This window comes from Vespula pensylvanica, chromosome 10 (assembly GCF_014466175.1).
Source record: "Vespula pensylvanica isolate Volc-1 chromosome 10, ASM1446617v1, whole genome shotgun sequence".
NCBI classification, from domain to species: Eukaryota; Metazoa; Arthropoda; class Insecta; order Hymenoptera; family Vespidae; genus Vespula; species Vespula pensylvanica.
In genome coordinates, this window is record NC_057694.1 from 7,651,243 (window position 1) to 7,675,498 (window position 24,256).

The following is a 24,256-nucleotide window of genomic DNA, read 5'->3' on the forward strand; positions in this document are numbered from 1 at the left end:
AAGGCGGAAATGCGTAGTCGTGGCTCGTAAAAATGCGAAGAAGCTCGAGCGGGTATAATGGTGTGGGCTTTCTCGAGACCCCTGGGCCATAAAACGTAGATCATTAAATATAATATTATATAGGGATATTCCAGCGTTATTTTGTACATAAATAACTTTATCAACGGATATTAACAAATCATCAATAAAATCTATATACAAAAAGGAAAAAAAAAAGGGAAAAAAAAAAAAAAAAAAAAAAAAGAAGCTGTTTTTTTACACCTACGATCCTTCTATCTTTACTCGTGATCACATTACAACGCGCGTAGAAGACAATAACATTTATCTTTATTAAAGGTTCGTGTAACAATACAGTTAAATAGTTCAATACAATAGTTTTCAATCTTATGTACAAAAGCTATGCTTACACACACTGTGGCTTTGGTATCAAACTCGTACCACGTGTTTTCGACGAGTTAGGCGAGTTTTGGAAGTAACTTAATAAAACGATACAAAAAATCTATAACGTTGAATAAATTAAAATGAAAATTAACGACGTTGAATTTTCGGAATGTTCTACGAGTTAGAAAAGTTTTCTTATTCGTCCGTATAAGATAAAGCGTATAACATTATAATGGATATCGGTAATTTAACCCCATATTAATTTCTAATTGATAGAGACAAAGAATCTAAGACACTGTTTTTTTTTTTTACTGTCACAATACTGCAATTTTTATTTCGCTTCTTTCTTTCATTTACTTTTTTTTTTATTTTTTATTTTTTTTTTTTAATATATATATAGAAAATCATTAGGGAACGAACATACATCTATCATACGTCCAGCACATATTCCAATCTTATTCGGTGTCTCATCAATAATTCTTATTTCTTCGCGAAATTTCACTTCCCATAAATGAACTATTTCACGTCACACGCAATTCACGAATATTATAGGATTAATTTTTTTTAGCCATTGCGATCCCGAGTCCTAGAACACTCGCAACTCCGATAATTAAACCTCCCGCCACAGCTATACCGTAAAGACCTTCTGCAAAAAAAAATATAAATGCAACGCTAATTAAATTAAGATAATTAAATTGTTTTTTTTTTTTCTTTTTCTCTAAGATTAATCAACATTTTATATACAATTATTATCGAACTGTTTGTATAAGAGTTATAAAATTCATTGTCAATAGACACGTATATGGCATATAATAATACTTTATAGACACTTAAATATTATACTTGAAAATTGGTCAATCACAGGTAAGTATATAGAAGATTGAAAAATAGCAAATGATTTTTAAATGCATTAAAGTTCGAGCAAAACTAAGTTCTTTTTTTTTTTTTAGGAATGTTCTTTTACTATACGATTCATGAATTTTATATTACTCCTTACTGCTACCGTATATCTTAAATTATATACAATATATACAAATTGTTTAAAATTTGTTAAAATTTTGTGCATCTCTATACATGCCAAATTAAAAATCTCGATATGTCATCTATATTCGACATTTCCCATATGGCAAATAGATTCGCAATATCTGTTGTCTTCGAATTTTTCAAATAAAATTAACGTATGATCCTGCTAACCAAAGAAGTATGAAAAATATTAAAAGAAATAATACGTAATAAGAACGAGGTAAAATACTAAAAATATACTGCAACAACATTAAGCTAGAATCTGCTGCAATTCTTATTTTTTTAAGACGATTATAAGTTATGAAAAAAAAACCTTTTTCCATCCTTTTCTTAATTAACGTCTCCAGCTGTTGCACTTGTTCGTTAGCAGGTTCTACCTGAAGAAAAGCTCTGACATATGACAAAGCTTTTGAATATTCCTATAAATTTTTATTATTTTAATTAATGAGTAAAAGAAAGGTTGATGTAAATTACAAGAATAAGATTAATAAATCACATACCCTTATTCTGGCATTACCAATAGCTAAATAATATAAGCAATCCCGCTTTCCGCTGTCACCATGATTGCTATACAGATCTTCTAACAGTACTATACCCTTTCTGATATCGGCTGGATATTTGCTTCTCACAAGACACCATGCATACTCAAACTGAGCTTTTTGAGTTACATCTGATGCGTGTAATTGTTCATGGTATACACGTTCGAATTTCTGGGAAAAAAAAAAAAAAAAAAAGAAAAAAAGAAAAAAACATAATTACGACGATTGGAATCATATATGACGCAGTTCCTGTCACAAAAACATCGAACAAAATATTACAATATTTTTATAAAATAACAAATAGATTATATTTGTATTGCGCGACAAAATGTCAGAAAGTAACATTTCTTGAACCATAATAATAGCTTCGATATGAAAAAACAAATAATCGGAAAATGTAAACTTTCGTCCGATATCTATAGACGTCAATCGACTGTTTTGCAAAATGATGCAATTGCAAAGTAAAAATGAAACGAAATGAATAAGTCAGCACTGTATATAGTTAACCTAAATCTCCTTAATGACAGATACTTATGACGATCTATATTTTTGTTTTGAAAGTATAAAATCCATATATGAAAGATATTGGAGTTCACGAAAGACCATTGTATTCCTTTATAATGGCCTGTTGTTTATTTTTAAAATACCTTCAAATCTTCCGAAGAAACAACTTCGTCTAGGACATCTTCCATTTTTAATGTGTGCGTTGAATCACACTGCGAACAAAAAATATTTAATCGTAACGCGTACTTAAGAGCACTGTATTTTTTATCTCTTTGACTAAGCAAGTGACATAATGTACCGAAAAGTGTAATAGATTGTCACGGTAGTCGAACGGATAAAGATAAAGGCTAAAATTCTCCGTGATTCCTATTGGCTGGCCATAGTTATTTCTTTGATGTTAAGTTTCATCCAGCAATCGCGTTACTCTGACGTATGTGCGCTTATTTGCATTGGTTAAAATCGGCTATATTAAAATTTTCAACCAATCGCGTTAGAGTTTTCATCGGGGCTATACAAAAAATCTATCGAACAGGATATGAATGAAATTCATGTTTTTTGTAAAAGTATTTTAATCATAATTAAAATCGGAAATGATAATTCTTCTTTATAAGAATAAATAATTTTTTAACTTAACATACATACAATATTTAATGTATAATTTGGTCTACTAAAAGTTCTACATATATATATTTATACACTTTATATATGTATATATATATATATATATATATATATATGTAATATATATTTACATACATATCGTATTTACATTTTATTTATTTTTGAAAAAAATAAAGTATTTCATTGATTATTAGCAAATATCTCATTAAGATGTTTCATTAAAAAATATAATGGCATACCCATTATAGTGTAAAAGTCACCCGTTATGCTCTCGATTAAACAACCACCAAGACCTTGCGCGCCATATCCTCCTGCTTTATCTCTAATGTATAAATTATACAGAAATCAATTTAGCTAATTACTCGAATAACGTATAATGTGCGAGAAGTACTCACAGACATTCTCCTGTTTTTATATATGCTTTAATTTGATCTTCCGATAAATCACCAAATTTTACTTTCGTAGATGTATAGAACGTTACTTCTTTCTTTGGCGTTTTCAGACATACTCCGGTATAGACTACATGTTCTCTATTTGCAAGGCTATAAATTGATGTAATGACGATTTATATAAACCAATTTGTCAATTTTGGCAATATACAGTAGCTCATGAAAGTATTCAGATGCTTATATTTGTAAACTTTAACAAACGGAATTATTAAAGTAATTTGTTTACTATAATTTTGTATCTATGGTAAAGAAGAAGTTTCAAGCTTGTATTTGTAAAGTTTAAATATAATTTAACAATGTAGATATAGTTACAATTAATTTATTATAAACACTTATTTATTAATAGCTTACAAATTATTTTAATACGAATATTTCCTTATAAAGATTGCAAATGTAAACATTTAAATATTTTTGTGATCTACCGTATATATATATAAAAATTTGAAAAATGATCTATGTGCATTTCTTACTGAGACAATATACGAAATGCATCTGATTCGTCTTTTGGTTTTCCATAAATAGTATCGCCTAGTGTTACAAAAGTATCTGCGCCTATAATTAAGGATGGTGAAATAGGATCATTTTTCAAACGTTGATATACATCATGTACTTTAAATTTTGCTAAATCTTGAATGTAGTCTCCATGATTTTTATATTTGGATCTATCTAAATTTTCATCATAATTTGATATCATTACTTCAAAATTTAAGCCCTAAAATACGAAATACCAATTGTTTATACGAACCTAAAGAGATGATATTAATGATTAGCCATGTTCATATATATATACATATATATATATATATATATACACACACACACATATATATATAATACAAAAGTAAAAAACAATTGACATCGAACCTACCAACTTTTGTATTATTTCATATCTTCTTGGTGATCCACTGGCTAAAATTAGTCTGCCCGCTGTTAAGGCTTGCATAGTCGGTTCCAGCATTTTGCTCTTAGAATTATCTCTATTATGCAGATACAACGATAGAACTAATTAATTCCCAGGGGATTGTTATCGACACCTATGGATCGTGAGTAAAATAGAGATTTATAGGTCGGTTTTAACAAAAGCCATCCAATCGCATTAAATTCACAGCTTACATACGCGGTATGTGTTCTATTGTACTACAAGCAATCGCATGTAGTTTCTAGTATGCATAGAATATGTCAAAGCAGTGCGTCGTATTACTACTAGGTATAATGTAGTTCCTGATAACGCACTACCTAGATGTCGCTGCTCTCATTATATTTGTACTCATTGTCGATAGTATTCGTGAAATCAATGAACACTTTCATTGTATCTGGAATTTATAGTACTATCACTCTCATTGATTTAACATTCAAAAATAATTTTCAATGATATTGCTTTTGCTCATGAACATTGATTTAACGATGAAACTATACTTTTATACGGCACGTAACGATCAAATAGATAGCTTAGGCCGCACCTATAGAATCATCCAATCATTCTTCGTGTATGTGTGCGCGGTGTATGTATGTATGTATGTACTTATGTTCGTCGCGCTCTTTACACGCCTATCAAAAATTGCACGCTAGAAAATGTTATCTCGTTTTACGCGCTTAATCGATACTGTTTCATAACGATCAAATTATTTCGAGTAATTAAATTTATTTTCTACTTTCATTACAGTTAATAGATTTTCTTCATTAAAAACTTTTATTTAAGAATTATGACGACAAATATTTTATAGAGAAATATGAATGACGTAACTATATTTATATAATCTACTCACTTTGAAGGCCAGAAAAAGCGTAGAAAAAGAAATCAAAGATATGCTAACGTTTCCTATCCGAGTTCTAATCGTTTCTCTCGTTCCTCGTAAGACGTCATAAAAAATAAAAAAAAAGAAAAAAAGAAAAAAGAGAGAGAGAGAGAGAGAGAGAGAGAGAGAGAGAGAGAGAGAGAGAGAAAAATTAATTCATGTCTGATATTATTTTTTCGTCGATTATTATTTCGTCGAAAAAATACAAATGATATTAAAAATATTCGAAATCGTAACGATATACCTAACATTCGCATTTAAGATTATATATGTATTTGTGTAGAAGCCCTGAAAAATATTAGAACGGGAAGAAGAACTATTTTCTAGGCATAGGAGACTCTAATACATCGTAATCGGTAAATTACGTAAATGCCGCATGCCATGAACGAACCTAAAGGTCAGTCAGTCCGAGATCTTACATAATCGCAAGGCGAAAGGTTGACCCATCTTTACACCGCAGCCTCCGACTGAGCAAAGATTTTAGCATACATTTTTTCCAATTTTTTTTTTTTTTTATTGTTTCAATTATTTGCAATTCGATAAAAGTGATTTCATTTTTGTTTTGTTCTTTTCTAGTAATTCCTTTCTGTCTTCTTTTTTTATTTTTTTATTTTTTTGTTAAGAAAATTGTCACAACCTCATAATGATGAAATCAGTATCACCGGAAGTGTTAACGTATTACGAAAGTCTTTTACGAATAAATCCAAGGTAATTACATACTTTCGAGTACCTCTATTCTAAGTCTCTTACTATACGGCCTTGACTTTCAATGCAAATCCGAAGCATATTTTAAATAAGTAATTAACGTTAATTACCGTTTCGTTAATCGCTGCTCGCACAGCTCAGGATATTGAATGAACGGACGTGTACTACGTAATCGTAATTTGCTCGCGTTATTGATCGTCTTATTTCGGTTAAGAAGCTATGCGTTTAACTCGTAGGGTCAAGTTCACTGACATCAATTATATCTACTACATTTCCATCGCTTATATCGATTTGTAATTCAAATTTATAAAAACAATCGAATCATTATTTTATCTCATTTTTCTTTCTTTTTTCTTACGAGATTGTATGTCTTTTTAAATGATATATTAAAAAAAAAAAAAGAAAAAGAAAAAGAAAAAGAAAGAAAGAAATAACAATTATTGAAATTATGTTTAAAAGTTAATTATAATAATATAACCGTGAGAGTTATATATGGAATATCGATTTAATTGCTCACCGAAGATAAATTCTTGGTCCTCCTGTAACTGTAAGCTCTTTCAAGCAGGATACGCTTTAAGTATGATCAATGGGCTTCGAAGTAACTCTCTGACGAGCTTTACAAGTTTTAATAAATATCACGGTCCTCTGAACTCCGTTAAAACTTAATAAATTATCATGCGCTCGTATTGTCGTAATAAAGAAAAAGTTTCTTTTCCTTTTGTGTTGTACGATCGGGTTAACGATACCTTCCTCCTGATTTTCGTCGGAATATTCGACTAGGAAAATGAACGTCAAAGGAACAACTGAGCCGATTAGAATTAAGTCACAAATGCGTTACTATCGACTAGACTATAACCGATCTCTAATATTGTACAGATAGCATTTATCAAATGATTACAGTAGAAATAGTTTAAAAAGAAAAAGAAAAGAGATATTATTGATCGTATCAAGTATCGTGTAGTTATAAACTCGTCATCTAGCGTCGATAAGTCTTAGTCGTAATTTATTCTGACGACGATTGGAATGGATGAAAGATACTTATAAAAAAGAAAAAAAAAAAAAAAAGAATTCTGAATTTATTAACTCGGTTAATGAGATAACAAATTATACGAAAGGTTTAATTAAAATCTCGAAACTTTTGTCCAAAGTGTAATTTATGAGAGAATTAATAGTATTAGAATGGATTAAGAAGAAAAATAAGCTGGACTATTATAAAAGTGTGGTCGACTAATTGCAAGGACATTATACTACTACGCCTTCGTACAGAACCTTACGTAAGAATTTTAGATATACACGATTCTAATCGACGATATTAATTGCAACACCATTCCTGAGCCATGCTTTCTTTGTAATTCCTAATAGATTAATTTGAATAAACGGAAAGATTTTTTTTTAACATAATTTTCTTATTATTTTCGTCAGTCGAACGGATGAAAAATTAAATGACAAATCTTACTTCGATCGTACGAAACCTTCCTCGCACCTAATTCTCTCTCTCTCTCTCTCTCTCTCTCTCTCTCTCTCTCTCTCTCTCTCACTCTCACTTCGGTGAAGAAGCGAAACGAAAGGAAAGTTAACGGCATTATCCTCCCGTCGAGATAACATCGAATCCGAATGGATTCGAAGGATGAGCGAATGAACGAGCGAGCGAGCCAGCGAGCTCGTTGTCGCCACGGCATTTTGTTGGATCGTATTTTCGCATAATATCTCGCCTTATAAATTAATCCAACGTTTTCGTCGTTCAAAACGTTATACGCTCGTTTGAGGATCGTGCTCGGACGCGAATCTACCGTTTTAAGGATGTAGATGGAACGGAGCGTGCTCTCGCTCGCAACAAGGAGAAGATGATTCAAGGAAGAGGAAAAAGAAAGAAGAAGAAGAAGATGAAGAAGTCGAAGAAGAAAGACGAAGAAGAAGAAGACGAAGAAGAAGAAGACGAAGAAGAAAGAAGAAGAAGATCGGCGATGTTAAGAGAGCTGAGTCGAGCCATGCTGGTAATCGCCAGGCTGTCGTTATTAAATATGATTGCGCAACTCGAAAAGCGGCTCCAAAGGACGCGTATTATGACACTATGGCATGTAGTCGCGCTTCTATGGGGCACACTGCGTCATACCTCGATGTGTATGACGATACCTCTCTCTTTCTCTCTTTCTCTTTCTCTTTCTCTCTCTCTTTCCCTCTGTCTGTCTGTCTGTTTCTGTCTCTGTCTCTTTACCAGACTCGTATTGCAGGTAATACGCCTGCGATCAGGGGCGTACACGAGCTTGGATCGATATCTTACGTAGATATTATTATTCTCCATTCGTGCAGAGACGTCTCGATCGATCTCGTTCATCCTTTGCTCGAATAACTTCTATAACTGTATATATATATATATATGTATATAACATCTTTGAACGGATCTGACTAGCTTGAATTTCGTCCTTCTCTCCTTTTCTATCCTTTTGAGAACAAAAAAAAAGTTACAGAAAAAAAAACATAAAATAAAAGGAAAACCATGAAGAAAAAGAAAAGAACAAACATGTTTTTTCCCTCCGAAGAGGATACCCACTCGACGAGACATCCTTTTCATCGTCTACGATTTCTAGTAACGATATCCTTTACGACTTATATCGAATGCGTAAGTACGTATCGTTATACATATGTATGTAGGTATATAATGAATGAACGGATATCTCAACCAAAAGCGATATCTACCAGTCGGCTTAACTAAGCGGATTTTTATCATTGCAAAAAGACGTAAACGCCCAGCTAACATTATATAAACTTCAACGATCTTAGCTCATCGAGAGACCAGTTAAAACCATGTATCGAGGCCTCTATGAGATAAAGAGAGAAAGAGAAAGAGAAAGAGACAGAGAGAAAAATAGAAAGAGAACAATATTAACAAAACGCGTCTTGATTACGTTCTCTCTTAAACGAAGATGAATTCAATTCGTTGGAATGCATTCATATTTATTATCAGGAATACGAATTCTATTTATAAAATGATCGTTTATCATCGATTCGCGACCTATCCAAAAGTCGATGTTTAATCGATCCGTTTGACGTTAGCAAATGCATACGCGAGCTTTTTCGCGTTATACTCGATCCCTGTTATGGCGTATTTCTCGGTGTATAGATTATGTTATGCAAAATCTTCTATGCGTGGCTTTTTTAAAAACGTACAAGAAGATACGCGCATACAAAATGATATACATATATGTATGTGTGTATATATATTTCTGCATAAACGTGTACATATATGTATATTCGCGGTTTTCTACATGCGCCACCAACGTGACGATCTCATCTTCTCAGCTGACGCGATCGAGTCGCATGATTTGCCCATAGTCGTGTCGCGGCGTACAGTCTTCACAAGAAAATTGTTTCTTGAAAATCTATCCTACGCGTAGATCAATCAGTTTTCTCCTTTTCTTTATTTCTTTTTTTTTTTCCTTTGTTCTTTTCCTTCTTCTTTTTTTTTTCTCGTTAGCTCGAATCGGCCAGGAAGAGACGACGATCTTTTTATTTTATTTTTTTTTAATTTTTTTATTTTTTATCCCGTCGGAAGGACGCAATCATCGAATTCATACGACGACACAAGTAGCCCCTTCGTTATCGTTCCGTGCTTTTCGATTCGATTAAATCGCGAAACTTAATCGCGTGATTTCTCATCAACGACCAACGGGATCGTCATCGAGAAGAGAGAATCCTGCACATTCTATCGAGCGTCACAAGAATGACACGATGTAAATGTCGGTATATGGCCGTGGAACTTCGCGAGAAAGGTTGCGTACATTCGGTACGAAGATTAATATCGGACGATGCTGGGTGTTGCTTATTGAAATTCGCGACATGGATACGGTTCACGATACTCGGTACGCGACTCGTTTCACCGAAAAAAAGGGTGGCCCTATTACGTTCGGATGAATATTTTCATTTCATTTCTTTCTTTCTTTCTTTCTTTCTTTTTTTCTTTCCTTCTTTCTTTCTCTTTCTTTTACATTCTTTTATCGTTCCCTCGTTCGACCCGGATTTTGTAATTTCCTGAGAGGATCTCTCGACTTCCACCTTGAGATCGAGTCGTGTCTTGCTTTCGATTTCGGTCTAACGCTCGAATCCTCGCTTTATGAGGTCGTTTCGTCTCACGAATAACGTTCCTCCTCCGCCACTTTGTCATCGTCGTCGAGGGGAATCGTCGGGGATTCTTTTTTCTTTTCCTTTTCTCTCTTCCTCCTTTTCTTCTTCTTTTTTCTCTTTTCTTCTTTTTTATTCAGACAAACTTTTTATGTCGGGTCTTCGAGGAAGAAAAAATGTAACGTAATTGACTATGATATCTCGGACATCATTGGAGTAAAAAAGAAACAAACAAAACGTTTTCGCGTGTTAAACGGCTATCTGATATCGATAATCAATAAATCCTGATTTCTTGTAACGAATAATCATTATAAGAAATTATTCCGATGGACGGTTAAATATTTTTTGATCGGTTCTTTTTCTTCTTTTTACTTTTACTTTGTCGCCACCATTACGTTTTTCAATGGGTATCGCAATGTTCTATTTGAATAATTTTGCATCTTCAAAGTTTTGTGTCCGTTGTTTACCTCGAAAAACAAAGGAGAAGAAGTCGAAAAGGTACAAACGTGTTCGTTTTACGGTTTAACGACCCGTTCCTGCCGTGTAACGAAACACTATGGCGGCTTTTTAATTAGTCATACGGAGATGCTGAAAAGATACGACGCGTAAAATGTGAAGACAGAGAACTGTATTTAACTGTAGGTGGATACATATAAGTAGAAGAAGAAGGAGAAGAAGAAATAAAAAGAAAAAGAAGGAGGAAAAGAAGGTCAAAAAATTTCGGAAAGTCATACCGTCGTAGGTTCACTGGCCATATCATTATTGTAACTTACGATGGTTTCGTCTCTTTAATTGGCGATACGTGATATTTCTGTAGATAAAGTTCGTGAAATTCGGATATTACCGAGATGGCTATCTTCCTTTTCGCGTGACGCAATCCAAACGTTATCCAGACGCAATCCAGACGACTTTTTTCTTTTTTCTTTTGTCGTATATACATAGGTATATAAATAAATCTATTAAATTATCCTTTTAAGTTAGATCATCTTTAAGATTCTCCTTGTCTACTTACACGCTTTGTTACATGCGAAACGAGCTAATTATATATTTCAATGTTTTTAATCACGACGAGTAATAAACAATACTCGCAAATTTTCTTATTTGGAACTGTACGTACGCAATCCATAAATATTAAAATCTCGTTTAACTCCGCGTATCTTCAAATTCGTCGACGAACAACGAGTCATGAATTTTTTTGACATTTCAAAAAATTTTAAGTCGCACGCGACTCTCGTTTCTTTTCTCTCTCTCTTTTTTTTTTTTTTTCTTGTCGAGAGTTTCTTAATAAGGACTTCAACGATGGAGATGCCTAATTAAAGGCAATAAAAATTCACGCCGCGTTAGAAAATGTAATCGTCATTTCGTTGGCTCTATATATAGTTTGCTATTACTAAAATTGATTTCCCTTGACGGTCGACATCGAAATTCGTCGATTACCTTTTATACATTTCAGAAATTCGATGAATCGTCGACGTCGTCATCTTCGTCGTCGTCGTCTTCGTCGTCGTAGCTTCGAGGAACGTAGGCAAACTGATTCGCGAACTGAGATGTGAGATGAAAGAAAAAAAAAAAAAAGAGAAAAGAAAAACATCTAAACGGAAATATTACCCACTCGTTGAATTTCCTGTTGGCAAGGCCATGAAACGTGAACTCGTGATAAAAAAAAAAAAAAAAAAAAAAAAAAAAAAAGCATAAGAAACAAACACCTCCGGTGCGAGATCGAGCGTGAAAACAGTAAATTTGCACATTAAATAGCAGGATGAAGTGAAAAATAATCAATCTTATCGGAAATATATTATGATACAGATCGTCAAGATAATATACAGGTATAATAGTAAATAATAATCAAATGAATCATCACTTAACATCGTATATCTACATTCGTCAAATTTTCTTTTTACCCGTAATGAAACCTTTCAATTTTAATCGATTTTCACATAAATGGAAAACCGATTCGTACTTTCGATAGTAAAAAATACATTGCAGACTGTAAAACGTTATTCGGATGAACGACGTTAATTGATTTCGATCGACAAGCTCGCCCGTAAAATTTGTATGGATCTTTTATCGTAGCATTGAATTTTAATTGACTATAAAAGAAAGAAAGAAAGATAAAAAAAAATTTAAAGGAAGAAAGAAAAAAAAAATAATAGAGGAGAATAAAAAGAAGCACGTTCGAAACATCCTCGATATCGTTAATCAACGTTATTCGCATAAAATGTAAGATAAAGAAACGAAGAGCAAATTTCCAATAAATTCGAATTCTTATCAGAGAGACGAGATTATTCGAGAATTCTTTCCGGGAAATCTCGTGTCATGATCCACGCGAAAGAGTATCGTACGCGAGCTCTTTCGAATGCTGTACCGTTAGACGAATCCCAATGGAGAAAAAAAAAATTATGTTAACACTCGCGTGAAACAGACGTTTATTTACTCAGAACGAAGGATTCAAATAATCAATGGAGAAAACTCAAGGTCTTATCTATCAACGACGAAGTTCGCGAGAAAGACGACCTAGACATTGAGCTTAGAGATGTGTCTTTCCACGTATTTTATGCGAATCTATTTGGTATCTATTTTGTTTTGCATGTCCGAGCGTAAATATATACGTATTTCGTATTTTGTTCAAAATAAAAATTTGTATGTATCGATTAGATCTTTCTCCGAAAGCATGTGTCGTTCAGAATATTGGTTTCGTAACAGTAGTTGTTACATACGTAAAGAGAAAGAGAAAGAGAGAAAGAGAGAGTTCAAAGCTTTTTCTCCGAAAGCTGAAAATAAATTTATCAATTCGGTGGGTAACGGTCGGTAAAGGAAGATTAAGAAGACGATAAGAAAAAGAAAAAAAAAAAAGAAAAGAAAGAAAAAAAAGAAGAAGGAAAGAAAAAGAGAATGAAGGCAGAAGAAAAAAATGAAAAAAAAAAGGAACAATAAAAAAAGAAAAGAAAAAAAAAAAAGATTAAGCCGTAAATAATCGCGATACGTGTCACGTGGCGATGCGAAAAAGCTCTCTCGCAGTACTCGATATATCCGATGCATTTTTCCGAAGATGCACTGGTCAGAAGGAGTGCATTGTGAAGAGGGCAGGGATGACCCCTTTCACTGTAGCACGTTGGTACGGTCGCGTATATAAAGAGCCGAAGCATCTGACGAAGAAGCACAAGTACCAACCCATCTGCATCCCAAGCTCCCCGACCGGTGTCTGTGTGACCGAGAGAGATTATGTACACTATTAAGGTAGGTATACTCATTCTCTGGCTGTCTCTCTCTCTCTCTTTCTCTTTTTATATCTAATTATCTATTTATCCATCCATCCATCCATCCATCCATCCATCCATCCATCTCTCTGTCTCTCTCTCTTTCTCTCTCTCTCTATAATCATCTTCGTAAATCGGCGCGTGCGACCACACGCGCCACGAAGATCAGACGGTAGCTTCAAAGACTTCGCTTACGACGTCCAAAGATAAGTCGTACGCCGGTTAACATCGAGAAAACACGATTCTACTAGCGCGATCGCGTCCAACAATCTATTTCTTTCTCCTAATCGAATTGATCCACAAACCCGAGTATCGCGAGTTTTCTCAACGATATTCGATTTCTTCGGAGATATTTCACTTCGCGAGTTCTCTTCGTTAAGGAGCGATCTTTGTTAAGGGATGAGGAGAGACGAAGGTGCGTTTGTACGGATCGCCCAAACCAACTTTTCTTCTCGTCTCCATGTCTCTTCTAACTCTGCCTGTCAATCTCGTCGAACACCTCGGTAAAACGTTACTCTTGACTACTTTCTTCTTTTCTCTTCCTCCTCGCCCTCTCCCCCGATTTCATTTTATTTCATTCTGTTTGTATTTTCTCGATAAAAAAAAAATCTTTACAAATGTCACCATGATTTTTCACGATATTATAAATGCTTCCTCCTGTCGATAGATCTCCCTCGATCGTGCGAATCTCTCTTTCTCTCTACGTACATTTGATCGTTCTATGGCTCGATACGCATCGAAGCTTTTCCGTATATCTCGACTCGGTAGAAAAAACTAAATAAAAAAAGAAAGATTAAAAAACAATAATGAAGAAATACAAGAGTATACACGATCGGGATATCTAGACAGTTTTCCAAAAAAAAAAAAAAAAAAAAAAGAAAAAGAAAAAAGGGACACGAGTAATAAAAGAATTAAAAGAAAAAAGAAAATATATGTAATAACTGTTTGATCGATAGATCGATCGATGGATCGTCCGTAATCATCAACGTTACGTGGGTTTCCGCGAACTTCGCTCACACAAACGATAAAATTTGTTTATAACGTAGAATTCGCAACGACGTAATGCTGCAAATCTTACGCAGCGTTCCTTAAGTATTTCGCAATATCCTCTTGTGCACATGGAACACGTGATAGCCTCTCTCTATCTATCTTTCTCTTGGAGGAGTAAAGTTTCACCAGAGATAAATGGAAAAAAAAGAAAAAAAAGAAGAAGAAGAAGAAGTTAACAAAAAATAGAAGAAAAAAGAGGAAGTAACAAGAGGCAGCGTTAGCGAGATATGATCGAATTCGATCATTGAACGAAACGTCGGTGACGCATTGAACGAATCATACAAAAAATAACACTGATAGGAAGAAATATTAAAGTGTTCCTTTTTTCCTTTTTTTCTTTTCTCTCGAAAATCTTCGAGAAGATTTTCTCGTCTTATCTCTCTTCTGACACAATCGAATTAAATCGTAATGTTTTCATCTAGATTTTCTTTCCTTCCTTTATCGCGAGCATCATCATCACGGGTACCGAATTTCGTGGAAAAGCTTTCTTCGTCGTTTCGCTCGCGCAGATAAAGAAGAATTGCGGGTATAAATTTTATAAAAGGGTATAAAATTTCGCGTGATGGTTGTTAAGACCAACACGGTGTAATTCGTGGTTGCAAAATGAGAAAGCACCACGATGACACCTTTTCACCGTGGAATGGCATTTGTTAAGCAATAAAATATGCGACATCAATGAGTCTCGTGGAATACTTTATTACGCACACGCAGATATCTCTCTGTTTGAATTCGATCCTCCTTTTTCTTCGTTCTTTTCTCCCTGTTTTCCGTACGTCGTTTGCAAAAAAAGAAAAAGAAAAAAAAGGAAGAGAAAAGAGGAAAGAAAAAAAAAAAAATATTAATCGAACGTACCGCGAGAAAAATCGAGCGCGTGTTCAATGTAAAAGGTTAATATTACTCGGTGATTACGTTTTATATTGCCTCGTCATGTAACTAATCGGACATATCGTAGAAAAATTATTTAAAAATACGCCGGTAACTCATACGATCTCTAGTGGTATTGTATTTCCTCTTGATGTTTCTTTTATTTTCTCTCTCTCTTTTTTTTTTTTTTTTTTTTTTACGTAAATACGTACGTACGTAGCTAGTTGGATACATATGTTTTTCAGTGGCTCTATCTTTTCCTTGGCTCGAACGATATCATTGTCATTGAACACGTCGCACAGCTGTCTCCCTTGACGTCGATCTCACTTGACGTTACTTCCGCTATGACTAATGAGACCGAATCAAAAAGTTCAAAACTTTCTTTCGCAAGTTACGACCAATCACGATTCATTCCTTCGAATCCTCGATCGGTATCCTAGTTGAACGATCATGGAAAATGTGACTTTCGAATCGCAAAAATGGTTAGTGCCTCGGGCACGCCCGATCGCTGCATCTCGCGTTGCATCGTCGAGTCTCCTGCATCATGATCGTTTGACCTTATGAATGAAGGAGCATCCTCCTGCAATGTCGGTTCTCCTTCTTTTTCTTTTTTTTTCTTCGTTCTTTCATAATCCGTCTCTCTCTCTTATTACACGTTACTCAGAACCGGTGGATGCGCCGTCATTACCGGGTTTGTAATTCCTATTCCAACTCGTGCAACACTTATGAAATTTTCCTCACTTTGTCATTTTCTCGCTCGTCAAGCGTAATAACGGACATACGAATCGATTAGCATTTTAGATTCCACCGATAAGCTACGTACCAATGGTTATCATATTTGATAACGATAACTATAACGTCGAGTAGATCGTCCAAAGAAATATATCATCGTTACTACCGTCATTCGATTTAAGAATTCATTAAAAAAGATATCTCATTATTGATGTTTAAAAACTAGATATTAGTGGGCGATTTTACTATTAAACAGAGGACGTACCACAAGATCAACAAGATTTCTTTCGTCACGAAGACGAAAATTCGCAAACGGAATTACATGCTCGTTTAGGTTTAGGAGAGGAAAAAAAAAGAAGAAAAATGTGTACCTACTTGGCGTACACTTGGTACCACTTTCGTGTTGCCATTACGCTGCATTTCATAATGTCATTTGCAACTGACGTAACTACGCTCTCGGTACAGTCTTTCTCTCTCTCTCTCTCTCTCTCTTTCTGTCTTTCTAAGCATTATCATCTTCAGTTGCCCTTTTGCAGACACGTTCCACACAGCCACGCCATGCCACGCGCGGTTGTTACTTTCACGAATTCTATGAATATTTGAACGTACCCAAAAGGCATTACAAACGGTATTCCCGATACAGCGGCCTTTTGTTTTCAATCGCAAATACTCTAGACAAATGCCCCGACCAATTTGTTCGTTTCGTTCGTTCGAGCTTATTAATTCGATCGAAGTGGAAAATTTCAATTTAAAATTGGTATCGTAACGTAGCCACGAATTCGTTCTTCGTGAAAATTATTATTTGGTTTTAAATTGTTTCCAATAAGAAATAAAAAGTATTTAATTCTTTTCGATCTTCGTATCTTCTTTCGTCTTAATTTTCTACGACGTTAAATAGTACTCCGTCACGCGTATCCTCTCTTAATAAGGTCAATTATCGAAAGTTTCTTACGTATACTCACCGCGACGTGAATTAGCATCTTTCAAAGAAGACACTTGAAAGTATAAAAGAATAAAACACAAACGTTTGATAAACGTTCACACGGTATAAAGGTACCATCTAAGAAAGGTATACACGAATCTTGTTGCAGGTGTTGGTGGGCCTCGTACTCTGTACGGCAGGAACCTTTGGCGCACCTCAACGACCATCGGGTGGCGCTGACAAGGATGCGGTGATTACGTCTCAACAACTCGAAGTCAATTTCGATGGCAATTACGTAAATAAGTAAGTCGATTGGTCGAAACGAACTTCGACGTCGAAATCAAAATGCTTCGACGGAGGAGAGAAATGTTCTGTCAATGTTCATGTCTGTCAAAATGTCATAAGCCGGCTCGAGCCTTTCTCTTTTCATGCAGACCCTTTTAACATCAATTAAAATTCGTTTCACGCGTGCTCGTGTCGGTCGTTTCGAAGACGACTGTGGAAGTTTCTTTTCTTTTCTTTTCTTTTTTCTTTTTAAAACTTTAAGACACATCGGACAGATGAGAGAAGAGCTCTCGAAAATAAGACACGTTAGACATTTGTTAGTGAAACAAAGAGAAGGAAAGAAAAGACAAGAAAATAATCAAAGAGATATTGAATCGACGACAGAACGTTTCTTCGATCGATGGATCGATCGATCGATCGATCGATCGATCGAACGATAACGCCAGATCCGAGTCCCATTTCGCATGGACGAACGTTGGTAGTTTGCCAGTGGCCGGTATTCGCAACGCATAACGTTAAATGCGGCTCTATTAGCATACAAGAGAAAAGTTACAATGGGCAAAAGACAAGAAGGCAAGTACCTGCCTAATGACGTTCGCCACGTTCACACGCGGACGCGCACGATTCTCGCCCACACTACTGCCGACGATGATCCTTCTCTGGTCGTCGTTGTTCTTTTTTCTCTCTCTCTCTCTCTCTCTCTCTCTTCTCTCTTCCTTTCTTTTTTTCTTTTCTTTTTTTTTTTTTAATAATACTCCTTTCTTTTTTTACCCAAGCGACGAGGTATTGTTAGCAGCGAGTAGGTCGCGCTACTTGTTGCGGCATTCGACTTCTTTATATATATATATATATTTCTTTGTCTTTCTCTCTCTCTCTCTCTCTCTATTACCTTTCACCCTCTCATCTCAGCTTACTCAGCATTTTCTAATGTTTAGCTTTGAAACGAGCAACGGCATCAGTCATCAGGAATCCGGTCAACCTAAACAAGTGGATAACGAGACTCCAGTAGTTTCCCAGGGTTCGGACTCCTATACGGCGCCGGATGGACAACAGGTCAGCATCACGTACGTTGCCGATGAAAATGGATTCCAGGTTCAAGGTTCACACATCCCAACGGCACCTCCAATCCCTCCGGAGATTCAAAGGGCGCTCGAATGGAACGCGGCTCACCCTGAGGAGGACGATGGTGGTCAAGGAAGACCGAACCCGAGAGGTAATCTCTCTCTCTCTCTCTCTCTCTCTCTCTCTCTCTCTCTCTCTGTCTCTTTAAAATTAAACTATTCGGCAATACGAACTATACCGAAACGTTCCTTCTTTGTCCTCTGGTGGTTTTCATTGGTCCCAGTTAAAAGCAGCCAAATCTTTACAGCCTGATCGATGCCAACTACTTTATCGTGGCTTTCTTCGATCCCTGTTCCACTCACCCTTGGCATTTCGTTTGTTTCCCCTAGCTATCTGTTCAAGAGAGCTTTTGAGAACGATCGATTCCTTCGAAATCGTACCGACCACGACCCACGATTCAAACCAACTCTGCGGCTTTCGATTTCTTCTTTCGCTCGACTAATCGGAAAATCGTTTTACGATATCCCAGAAAAATGTTATTAATCGAGATTCCCTTATAACATTGTCACCATTATATTTTCACGATCGTATATTCTCTCGTCGCGTTTCCTATGAAATCTCGATCTTTATAAGATAATCGTTTTTTTTTTTGCTCTTTTTCTTTTACAGGTTAAACAGCCAAACTTTACCTCAAACGTGACCTGATTCCAAGCCAGCTTGCCATGGATAGAACCGACCCCGAACTACCGATGCAAACCATAAAAATAAATATAGTGTGGTATATTAATCTAGGATACACGTAACCGAAGCAAAAAGGCATTGAAATCGGTATATAATAACTATATACTTCCGCGAGATTCTTTATATTTTATTTGTATAGAAGTATGAAGAAGAAAAAAAATATTTAAAAAACAAAAAAAAAACAAAAAAAAAAAAGAAAATAACACGTTCTATGAATAATAATATCGCACCGTTCAGCAATTCACGAAGGATCGTTACCGAGTTGCTTCTCGACCACGCAGCAATCTCTCGTACGCGTGTCATAGTCGATGCAGTGCATCGATCCACCCTGATGCGCGTATCGAGCGTGCTTAGTATATAGATTATTATATATATATATAATATATATAAATATATATACTTAACTTGTGATTTTTGTATATAAATAAAAAGAATACATTCTGCCGAAGTCCGAACGAGTTTATTAGAATTTCAATCGTTCATGCCAAACAACCAAATCCCAATTCAAATCGCCCTATCGTCTCTCCTCGCCATCTTTCATTTTTAATACTACAGTTAACTATATCAGTATGATATTTTTATGTAATTCGTTTTGCGAAAAGAGCGATTATTTAAAAAAAAAAGATACATATATATATATATTTTGTTATAATTATTCTCAACTTCCTATATCCTTCTTCTTTCTAATTTCTCGCATTTCGAAATCGTACAATAATATCTTTTTGTTTTTTCTTTTATTTATTTATTTTTTTTTAATAATAACTATTTTCATTTGTAATAAAAGTATAGTAATAACTGTTATTACCAGACTCTTATAAAGTTCGATAATTGGTTGAATTTTTGTATCAATATCGTGATGTATTATTGTGAACAAAAATTTTTTTTTTTCTAACAGTATCAAACGTATCTTGCCACATAAATTCGTTTGCGATTATTTTTCAAAATGTTTGATCGAACATCGCGTTGCTTTTAGTAAAAATTTCATTTGAATCTATAGCAAGCACTCTCGACTTTCATTTATTGATTTCGGTTCGTACCATACGTTCGAGTTAAACCGAGGTCATATAAATCCAAACCCGGTAGACGTTATTTCAGACGTTAGTTTAAGTGCAATGTTTGATACCCTAATTCATCGGTGATCAGTATTATAAGAAAGAATGGTAGATCGATTTATAGATTTGTAGAAATCACGTCCTCGAGGTCATCGTTCTCATAATTTATCGAGTAATCTTTGATCTTTGATTATGGTTCCGAAGAAGGCAACAATTTTTACTTGGAGGTTAAAACCCGATCTCGTGTAAAGTGTAATTACGATTTATTATTTCGTATATCTTATTTGAAAAGACTCAAGTGAAAGTAGAATGGATGATTGGTGTGAGTTATACTTATTAAATATCGACGAGTACCTGTTACATAAAGTGAATTAACCGAATGATACTTACGAGTATGACAAGGTAACTTGTTTCCTGATTCGTCTTCCCAATTTATGTAAATGCACATAATAAAATTCACAACGGAGTCCAGCCTTTGGACATAAACTATTATTTTCACTTTGTTTTCATGATATAACGTTTAAAGAGAAAATCTTTGTTAGGCAATTTGTGCTTTATTAAGAGAATAATAGAAATTTGTAAAAAAGGAAAAAAGAAAACAAAAAAGAAAGTTTCTTAATAAACTTATATAATACCATCGATCACTACCATGAAGGATATATGTTTTACTTTATGATCAATAAAATACATTACAAATCTAGACATAAAATAAAAGAAGAAGACTATACAATATGATTTACATTTCATAAGAATATTTGAATATTATTAGAATTATTAGAAGGTAACGAACGGTGTATATATATATATATATATAAATATAGTTTTTGTTAAATGTATTAGCAAAATCGTTAAACGTCTTAATTATGAACTTTCTAGTCGTCGTATCGAATAACTCGTGAATGGTTCGATGGTCATTGATTATGCACAATCTGGCATGGCCGATTCTAGTAATGGTCCTTTCTTTCTTCTATACGTTTTTTTTTTTGCCTTTAACGTTACCGCAAGAATGTCAAACGTGAAAACGCTATTATGATCGATGACACTTTTCGCAACGCGTGTTGTGATTCACTCCCACGGAAGTTATGTAACACTTTCGTTATGAGATAATCGAAAATCTTAACGTCGATCTAGCAATGAATACGATCGAGCTTTGATCGTCCAATCAACAACGATCGATAGTTTAACCTATTAATTTCATTCATTTTCCAATGAAATCGAATCAATGATTATTCGTGTGATCAAGTTAATGAAACAATATTATCGATGATACTATTATATTAGACGAATTCACTAAACGACTTTACTATAACATTATCTATTACAGTAGTTAAGAAGAGTAATTAAAACGATGAACGACTAACGAAGTTTTAATAACAACAAATGTGTTCTTTAAAGTAACACTCTAACTAACACCGAGTATATAATCCATTACTTTCACATATGGTACCGTTTAGCATCATTTCTCACTTATGTATTGCAACTGCTATTCGTTACGCTAAAACCAATGCGCTTACAGAGCCGGTGTCATTGAAACCTGGAACTCTACTATCAAAACAAATGTTAAGTAAAAAATAAGGATCTAGGTATCTCTGAAAACTGTTGCAAAAATTAATAATTCATTACTGTGCGTAATGTATGAATAATTTATAATTTTTGCTATATAGACATATACTTCTTCGTTTCAATGATAGATCTTTTTTCTTTTTTCTTTTTTTTTTTTTTCAATTATAAATCACAACGACTCTTTCCAATTGATTAAATCGATTGATTATGCGCGGAAAAAAAAGTATCGTATACGTATTTTTAATCGTACGCCTAAGCTTTGTATGCAAAATAGGACAAAAAATAAATGTAGTTCTTTTATCTTTAATTATTATTAACGAGTAATGAAATTTTGACGTTTAATCGCTATTATTCAATGTACACGATTGTATGGTTATCCAAGGAATTCTTATTAAAACGAATACGAAATTCCAATGATTAGAAGGATCTATTCGATACTGGTCAAGCAAAGCTTGAACCGGTATCATCGAGTGACATTTGGCGCAATATGTCGGCGCGGGTTGGTTCTATGTATATAAAAGGTGGGCGCTGCGGTTAAATCATCGTCAGTAACGTCCAACCGGTGGTGTCCACACGAAATTGAAGTGAAGTAATAAAGGTATCTCTTGCGTTTTACCTAGAATTCATCACCATTCGATACGTCAGCTTTGACATTTTCAAATCGCATAAGAGATAGATACTTTTTAAATTATTTTCGAATTACTACATAAATCACTGGATTTACATGTAGCTAATCACGAAGACAATATCGGATAATAACCATCGGATAATAACTATTGAAAAGTTATTAAAATTTTTTTCTTTTTCTTTCTATTTTACAACCGTTTCAATAAAATTGTCAACAATTTATCATCGTTTATATAATTATGAGGAGAACTTGTTGTGATGATGAGAGAAGAAGAGAAAAAAGAAAAGAAATGAAAAAAAGAAAGAAAAAAGAATAAATAAAACACCGACATTCATTTTTCACTTTTAGATACAAAATGGCAGGCAAGATTATCCTTTTGAGTTTGCTAGCGATAATGGCGATGGCGGCTAATCCAAACGAACCGATCGCCATTGTCCGTCAATCTCAGGACATCAGCCCGGATGGTAGTTTTTACGCGAAATGGGAAACTGCTAATGGTATAACCGTTGAAGAACAGGGTACTCTGAAGAACGTCGGTCAAAAGGACGAAGCCGAGGAAGTTCAGGGATCAGCTGCTTGGACAGCTCCCGATGGTACAAAGGTTAATCTTGGATGGCTCGCTAACGAAAATGGCGCCATTTTCGAAGGTTCCCATTTGCCGACACCACCACCGACTCAACCAATTCCTGCCGCCATTCAACGTGCTCTAGATTGGATAGCTACTCACCCATACAAAGAAGATAGCAAGAACAAGCTTTAAACGTTTATACTCTCGTTGTTATTATATCGATGAAAAATATATTTTATTCTGTAAGAAAAAAAGAAGCTTCTAATTTTTATTTTTATTCCATTCCTTATCACGATTATTATTTTAATGGAAAAATTTTCCACCAAAGCGTATTAATTAATGAAATGACTCTCGTACTGATCTTCATTGCTCCGGTCAAAGATTTACGACCGACAGAGATTTAATGGACAATATTAAATAGCGGAATCAAAGGAGAAAGGAATTCCAATAGTCGAGCAGGATTGCATAACCTTCATTATTCATTCTTTAATGAATTCGTCTCCCATTAATCCCTCTTCAAGATAGGATCATTCCATTTTTTTCCTGATTTTTTTCTTCCCCTATACTTTATCTTTTTTTTATTCCAAAACTTGTTACTCGTTTATATATGTATATGCGTATGCGGTATCTATGATTAACAAAAAAGTCGATATTTATTTGAATTACTACAATTACCTTGTGAATTATTTATAAATTATTTGTAAATTATTTGTAATCTTTCTTCTCTTGTCATCGATAATAAATATGTTTTTTTTTTCTTTTTTTTTTTCATTTCAATTAATTTCATTTGAAATATACACTATTCCTCTATTACAATGCAAATATAAATGATTAATTTATCATAATTATCTATCGAAGAAGTTATTCTCACTTTATCGCAACTACGTCTGCATAGGAAAGCATACACTTAGGTAGTCGCAAACATGATTGTCATTCATTTCTTAATCGCATAATAATAATCTCACTCGTTCGTTATGATGATAGCAGTTAAATTCTTAACATTTTACGCATTTAAAAATCTAGGTTGGGTACCGTTTTATATTGTAAATAAAAAAATGAAAAGAAAGAAGGAGAAAATAGAAAAATATCTGCACTCGTATATACGTATTTATAAATTAATGTTATATAAGTGTCTCTTTAAGAAGAAAATATCTCTTCTAAGCATCACTATCGTTAACTGTCACCGTTTCTGTTCTCTTGAATTGCATGCGTCTATGACACTCGAGAAAAGAAAAAAAAAAAAAAAATATCTTCACGTATGTAAACAAAACTTGGATCATGTCATGGAACGTCATTACGAATGCCAGAAGTGACAAAGTGCTTTACTCAAATGAAGAAGTCAGCGAAAGTGAATATACCTGTACATATGCATTTTTGTATATATTCGTTCGTAAT

At 34.3% G+C, this 24,256-nt stretch overlaps 4 protein-coding genes and 1 long non-coding RNA gene across 9 annotated transcripts; 2 read left to right on the plus strand and 3 right to left on the minus strand.

Annotated features, from left to right (window-relative positions):
• Window positions 1-305: 305 nt before the first annotated feature.
• Window positions 306-2,810, minus strand: LOC122632521 (mitochondrial fission 1 protein). Its single transcript, XM_043819397.1, has 5 exons — window positions 2,746-2,810; window positions 2,591-2,659; window positions 1,905-2,114; window positions 1,718-1,823; window positions 306-1,027 (listed from the first exon to the last, which is right to left on the minus strand). The coding sequence occupies exons 2-5, from the start codon at window positions 2,633-2,635 to the stop codon at window positions 936-938; spliced, it is 453 nt and encodes a 150-aa protein (XP_043675332.1). The 5' UTR covers window positions 2,636-2,659; window positions 2,746-2,810; the 3' UTR covers window positions 306-935.
• On the minus strand, window positions 2,786-6,996 carry LOC122632519 (dTTP/UTP pyrophosphatase). 5 transcript variants are annotated; one of them, XM_043819392.1, is made up of 6 exons: window positions 6,536-6,996; window positions 4,386-4,551; window positions 3,988-4,229; window positions 3,464-3,610; window positions 3,308-3,390; window positions 2,910-2,968 (listed from the first exon to the last, which is right to left on the minus strand). In XM_043819392.1, the coding sequence occupies exons 2-6, from the start codon at window positions 4,473-4,475 to the stop codon at window positions 2,925-2,927; spliced, it is 606 nt and encodes a 201-aa protein (XP_043675327.1). In that variant the 5' UTR covers window positions 4,476-4,551; window positions 6,536-6,996; the 3' UTR covers window positions 2,910-2,924. The 5 variants fall into 5 exon arrangements, with proteins under 5 accessions (XP_043675329.1, XP_043675330.1, XP_043675327.1 ...); XM_043819393.1 differs by lacking the exon at window positions 6,536-6,996 and adding an exon at window positions 4,631-5,375; XM_043819391.1 differs by lacking the exon at window positions 6,536-6,996 and adding an exon at window positions 4,635-5,374.
• A 3,506-nt stretch (window positions 6,997-10,502) lies between these two features.
• On the minus strand, window positions 10,503-11,568 carry LOC122632523. The gene is made up of 2 exons (XR_006327881.1): window positions 10,872-11,568; window positions 10,503-10,725 (listed from the first exon to the last, which is right to left on the minus strand). It is a non-coding gene; the product is annotated as an uncharacterized LOC122632523 (long non-coding RNA).
• Window positions 11,569-13,221: 1,653 nt separating this feature from the next.
• Window positions 13,222-19,498, plus strand: LOC122632522 (endocuticle structural glycoprotein SgAbd-1-like). Its single transcript, XM_043819398.1, has 4 exons — window positions 13,222-13,374; window positions 17,132-17,265; window positions 18,183-18,460; window positions 18,979-19,498. Exons 1-4 carry the CDS (start codon window positions 13,360-13,362, stop codon window positions 18,981-18,983), a joined length of 432 nt encoding a protein of 143 aa, XP_043675333.1. The 5' UTR covers window positions 13,222-13,359; the 3' UTR covers window positions 18,984-19,498.
• A 2,637-nt stretch (window positions 19,499-22,135) lies between these two features.
• On the plus strand, window positions 22,136-23,112 carry LOC122632385 (endocuticle structural glycoprotein SgAbd-8-like). Its single transcript, XM_043819094.1, has 2 exons — window positions 22,136-22,263; window positions 22,642-23,112. Exon 2 carries the CDS (start codon window positions 22,649-22,651, stop codon window positions 23,051-23,053), a length of 405 nt encoding a protein of 134 aa, XP_043675029.1. The 5' UTR covers window positions 22,136-22,263; window positions 22,642-22,648; the 3' UTR covers window positions 23,054-23,112.
• The last annotated feature ends 1,144 nt before the right edge of the window (window positions 23,113-24,256 follow it).